We start from the raw sequence: 5854 nt of genomic DNA on the forward strand, positions 1-5854 counted from the left end.
AACGCATCCTCAGCAGGCACAGTTGATGTTCCACTGCTTACCGTTTGTCGTAGATGTTCTTGCTGGCCAGCTGTTTGATTAGTGAGATCTGCCTGACCATCTCGCAGCTCAGCATCGCCACCGTCCCGCAAGCTGTGCCTCCAGGGAAGCCCAGACGATCCTCGGAAGCGACAAGCGTTTTAAAAACTTTAAAATACTCTCCATTTTTAATTTATGGGTTTTGGTGTTCTTAGTCCCTCTCACTCTTCGTTATCAGCCTGACATGGGAAACCCTGTCAGTAGCAGTGCTACCGCCAACATAGACGTCAAAGTCATGAGAGGAAAGTTCAAGCCCTACCGCTACACCAATGTGAAAACCCCTTCGGTAGGGATATATATTATTATTATTATTATATATTTATAATTATTTATTTCTATAGAGATATCTATTCCTTATCCTTATACATAAAAGATAGGTAATTAATCAACAAAAATGTAAGAAGTTTATTGTTATTCGGTTCAAAGCTAAGAGTATTTATATAAAAAAGTATAAATTCATAATTTATAATAATACTTATGTATATTTTTTCAAGAAAAGTATTTGAAATAAACATAAATTTTAATTGAATTTTTTAATTTAGTGCCATTTCTTAGGACAATCAGCTAGGATTTTCATTTGACGTTTTTTTTTTGCTAAAATGGTTTAAAACAAATGTGCCGAGACCGTTTTTTTCGGCACGTTAGGCACAATTAAATTTTCTAATAGGATCTCACCGTGCCTGAAAAATGAAAAATATACCAATAAATATTTATAAAACGTGGTATTGTTATATCCGAGGTCATTGCATGAAAACTAATATTAGAAGTGTTGTGTTCATAAAATCGCAAAGTCTCTTAAATTAGATAATTGGTAAAATGAAACAACTGTGGACCTTAATAAAAGTGAGGTTAGCGTTTTATTGGATTTAGATTTTAATAGTAACTACTATGTAAGAACATACCATATGTCCGAAAATTTTACTTAACATCATTTTTGGAATCAATATTCATTTGAAAAGTAAAAAAATGGCGTTAAATAAATTAACTACAGTGAACCTCTTCTGTAGCGCCGATTTAGGGGCTGTCGGTGGGTTGCAACTAACTCATTATAGGCTGCTCGGCTTTAGTTTGTTCATGCCTAACTGCTCGCCTGAGTGACAGCCGCAGATCCCGCGCAGCACCTGTTGCACCTGCATGCGGCGCGGCCTCAATTATTGAAGAGCTATAGAAGGGAGGGCTATTGGAGAGTTTCACTCTATTTGAAAAATACGACTGAAGCAGCCTGTAAAATCTATTATTACTCTTCCAAGGCTTTCAGAATTCTGAAGACTGAAAAATGAGCCTAGTTTTGTCAATGAAATAAGCTTAAAACGAAGATAATTAAATATCATCAATTGTTATTATTTACTTTGCTACAAATTTACAGTGGGTTACAATTTACATAACAATATGTTTGCTTTTAAGTTAGATGCAACCTATAATGCAAGGTAGCTTTAAATGCAGAATTCCTGAAACTAACACCAAGAATTCAACGAACAAATTTGGACAAACACCGTAATATGTTCCTATTGTCATTTAAAAAAGGATAAAAAAATTTCTACAAAAGAAAAGAATTATTTTTTTAGACAAAAATAAAAGAGATAAGAAATAAAAACGAGAAAGAAGGAGATTTGGTTGATTGCCTTCTAATTTTTTCCCTCTTTTTTTATTTTTGTCAAAAAAGAAATTTTTTTTCTTTTTTATGAAAATTTTTATCTTTTTTAAAAATTACAATAGGAACATTTTATGGTGTTTTTCCAAATTTGACCGCTGGGTTCTTAGTTTTACTTTTAGGAATGTTCAATATTCAATACATTTAAATTAACTTTTTATGTGACCAATTGTGTGCACTAACCGGAAACAACAAAATTGTTGAACTTCTTAAATTTAAAATAGGCACATTTAGAATTTAAAGTACTATTAATGATTCAAGAAATATGAAGATATACAATTTTTGAACAGTTGGTAACATTACTTATTTTGAATATATTAAATTAAATTTCTTGTTTTACTTTGTGGAAATATGATTCTCATAGTTATAATCTTACCACGAAGGTGAAAGTAACTATATAAAAAATATAGTATAATTCTTAGTACTTTCTTAGTTCGTTTAGTTTGGGAACATAAATTTCATATTTATTTAAACGATTCATCAAGACAAATTAATTCCTATCCTCGTTGATTGTCTTTCTAATCATTTTGGTTTCCTAAAAATTAAATTTGGGAATGAGATGCGTCCAAATTTTCCAATCCTTGACGGGTGCACATGAAAGTTGCGCTGTAACAAGATATTGTACTTAGTCACTTATAGTGTTTAAGACACAATCAAGAATAACAAATTTCAGTCTATAATCATGTTTAAAACAAATACTATACGTCTAAATTATTTTTCATACAACTGAAACCTCTGGAAACTTTAATTAATTACTTTCGAGAATGAAAATAAATATAATGTAACACTTTATGCTTGAATAATGCGGATACCAAAATCAATAAGATTCTGAAGATTTTTGAATATCGTTTTTTTGCTCAGCGACGCAAAAATAATTCTAAAGATTTTGGCAAAGAGTTAATAATGTATAAAGTAAAATATTTTTAAACTTATAAAATGTTTCAATTTTCATGCAAAATTATTTCTTAAAACATACTTTTCTGGAACTGCAGCATCTATTAAATGTAGAAGATCTTGATCTCCGAGGTAGTCCAACATATCTTCAATGATACTAATTGGGAGTTTCGGCAACTTCTTCTTTATCATCAGATGCTGGAAAGTTATTTCGCTTACTTGGATTAACATTTTCCGCAATTCAGCCAAATGCACTGTTCTTTCTAAAAGGTATTCATAAATCGGAAAAGCCTTCTTGTATTCCCCATATTTCATGCACAGCATCACTGATGGATTCTTAGCTATTTTTGCAAACTTTTTGATGTCATTCGAGAGGAAATCATAATAGCAGATGTAACTCTCATCTGTAATTTTTTCCTTCATTTTCGCAATCTCCGTTTTGCACTCTGCATAATGATTGCTTAGCAAATCGCCATTCATTAAATTTAAATCTTCTTTAGAAACATATTGTTCCTCAGCTTCTTTAATCACTAGCTTTTCTACGATTCGCTTTGCTGGTTCTAAATCAAAATAATCATGTTTACCATAATAATGATGTAACGCCACATGAAGAGTTGAACGGTCATAGTATTGTTCAGAAAAACTCACATCAGCTTGATACTTCAGCAAATTTTTTATGATTTCACTGCAGCCATTTTTGGCAGCAAAGTATAGCGGAGTTCTTCCCACTGAATCTGTGATATTTACATTAATATCATTTTCTAAAAGTAAAAATAGCTGAAGAAGGTGTGCGAGTAAGAATCCTGATTCCATATAGTAAACGGAATTCCCGGCCTGGTTTTTTTCCATTGGTATGTCGCTGGAGAGTTTCAATTCGGTGATATCCCAAACATCTTTGCTTTGAGAATGAAAAAAAGAGCATCTCTCATCGCAGTAAGGCTCAATGTTAATTTCCCTTCTCAGTAGAAGCTGCACGATCTGCAGCTTTTTTCGCTCGCAAGCTTTGTGCAATGCTGTACTTCCACAAAGGTCTTGCATATTAATGCTTGCACCTGAAGTTATAAGAATCTGAATTATCTTATAATAACTCTCCTCAATTTCATTACTATTACAAATAATATATTCATCATCATATTTAAATTCGAATACATCAATATATTCAAATATTTCAGTTTGCTTTCTGTAGATAGGATAACATGCCCAATCAAGTGACGATCTGCCCTCGAAATCAGTTTCATTTACATTTGCTTCTCGTTCTAATAAAAGTTTGACCATTTCAAAATTCCCATTTATTACTGCTTCAATCAAAGGAACATTAGAAACACCAGTGACGTTTGGAGAAGCTCCATGGTCTAAAAAAAGTCGTACTATTTCCAAATCGTTATGGATTACTGCTTCTAACAGTGGATTTGTACTGTTCGGGTCTGATACAGTTACGTCAGCGCCCATTTCCACCATCTTCGGAACCAATTTTGTCCTGCGGAATTCCAGTGCTGTATTGAGCAAAGTTTGTCCCGTAGGATTACTAATATTCAGATCATTAGCAGTGAGTTTTTCCAAAATCTTCAAGGCCATCTCTTCGTTATGGTAAATCGCAAATTGAAATACAGTTGGGAAATTTGTTTCAGCAATGTTGAAGTTGGGTGCTCTCTCTATCAGAATATCGAGAATATTTTTTGATTCGAATGCAATAGTTTCTGGATTAGATTTGGTATCAGCCCCGTTTCTTAAAAGAAGCTCTACCACATCGAATTTATCTAATAACAAAGCATTTTGCAGTAAAGATATGCCTCTTTGGTCGCAGCATGTGACATCAGCACCATTTTCTATAAGGATTTTCATTATGCTTATATCGTTTCCGTGAAAAGCCGTGAACAATGGAAAATAACCCCCGATACTTTTGTTTACGTTAACTCCCATGCTTATCTGATGTTTCACAACATCTAGCTTCTTCATCAGTATACCATAATTTAAAGAGCTGCTACTTCTCGTTTCCATGATGACAATATTCCGTTTCTGTAAGAATAATTTTAACGGTCAGTTTGGACAAAAGAAAGTTGAACCGATATTTGGTTAAAGTTTATCCTGTAAAGTTAATTTTTGTTGCAGCGAATCTTTCATCGGAAATCTATGTAAAGTTTATCTTCTGTTTTTTCTGTGTACTTATCGCTGATTCAGACTTACAGAGTGTAGACAGAAAAACCCGAATTTTTGAAACTAGAAACTGCGTTTTGTGTAAAAGTTGCCTAAGCAGAATGGCAGAATGAACCGGGAAAGAGTCGGAAATTTTGCCGATTCATTTTTTACTTTCACAATAAATATAGTCTCGCTCATCGAAAAAGAATGTGTTTGAAATTGTCCTCATTTTTCCAACCATCTCCGTTAAGATATCCAAGATCATTTTCTATATTTAATATTATAAAGTTAATGTTTCATTCAAAAATTAATATGCTATATTGTATATGCATCATTAGGAATTTATAGCCTAACTGTGTTGATGAATTGTTCAAATACTAAAGTTACTTTCATACTTGAAAAAAAACTTCCTTAACTTACTTTTGATATGTTTAACATATTAATTACGTAGGCAAACTTTTTATATAAATAATTACTAATAGTTGACATAATAAAGTTATGATTTAGGGGTACTCTACATACTAAGTGTATGATCCTATCAAACAGAGCAGAATGACAGAATTTATATTCCGAAATAACACCAGTTGCTACTTTGTGCAGAATTTTAACTTCAGTTTCTTAAATCACAGATTTCACACTATTCCCCTATTCTCCACTTTTTGGGAGAATGTATCGTTTTTTTCTCCTGCTTTTAACAAAATACCCAGTAAGAAACTCCAACTATTATTGTTTGAAAGTTAATTCTTGTTAATTGACAAGTTACTATATTTTACTCTATTTTTGGTTCAGAATTTAACTATTCTGTCATTGGAAATTCAACGTCTTCCTTAAAAAGTCGTCTTTTTAGCTAGAACCCGAATAAAAATGCTTCGTCTTGAGTTCCACTTGAATTGCCTCCAATCAAGACATGCTGAAGTCGAAAAGTTTGACTTCAGCATGTCTCAGTTTTGAGACGGAGCTAGACTTCAATTTATGTCTTGAAGATATAAATTTATCTCTTGAGTCGAATTTGTATGACTCCTGAACGTGCGGTTTATAACTTCGAGCGTATACCTGCTCTAAAAAAAAGGGTAATTCTAACAGCCATAAAAGCTA

General features: G+C 32.6%; 1 protein-coding gene across 1 annotated transcript in view; it reads right to left on the reverse strand.

Annotated features, from left to right (window-relative positions):
• Positions 1 to 1962: 1962 nt before the first annotated feature.
• LOC117181762 (poly [ADP-ribose] polymerase tankyrase-1-like) overlaps positions 1963 to 5854 on the reverse strand; it is a 21699-nt gene continuing 17807 nt past the window's right edge. The window contains exons 2-3 of the mRNA XM_033374729.1: positions 2706 to 4639; positions 1963 to 2335 (exon numbers count right to left, since the gene is read on the reverse strand). Of these exons, the coding sequence (XP_033230620.1) occupies positions 2272 to 2335; positions 2706 to 4621 (1980 nt within the window). The 5' untranslated portion in view covers positions 4622 to 4639 and the 3' untranslated portion in view covers positions 1963 to 2271. The remainder of the gene's footprint in view (positions 2336 to 2705; positions 4640 to 5854) is intronic.

The sequence above is a fragment of the Belonocnema kinseyi genome, chromosome 10, assembly GCF_010883055.1.
Source record: "Belonocnema kinseyi isolate 2016_QV_RU_SX_M_011 chromosome 10, B_treatae_v1, whole genome shotgun sequence".
NCBI lineage: Eukaryota > Metazoa > Arthropoda > Insecta > Hymenoptera > Cynipidae > Belonocnema > Belonocnema kinseyi.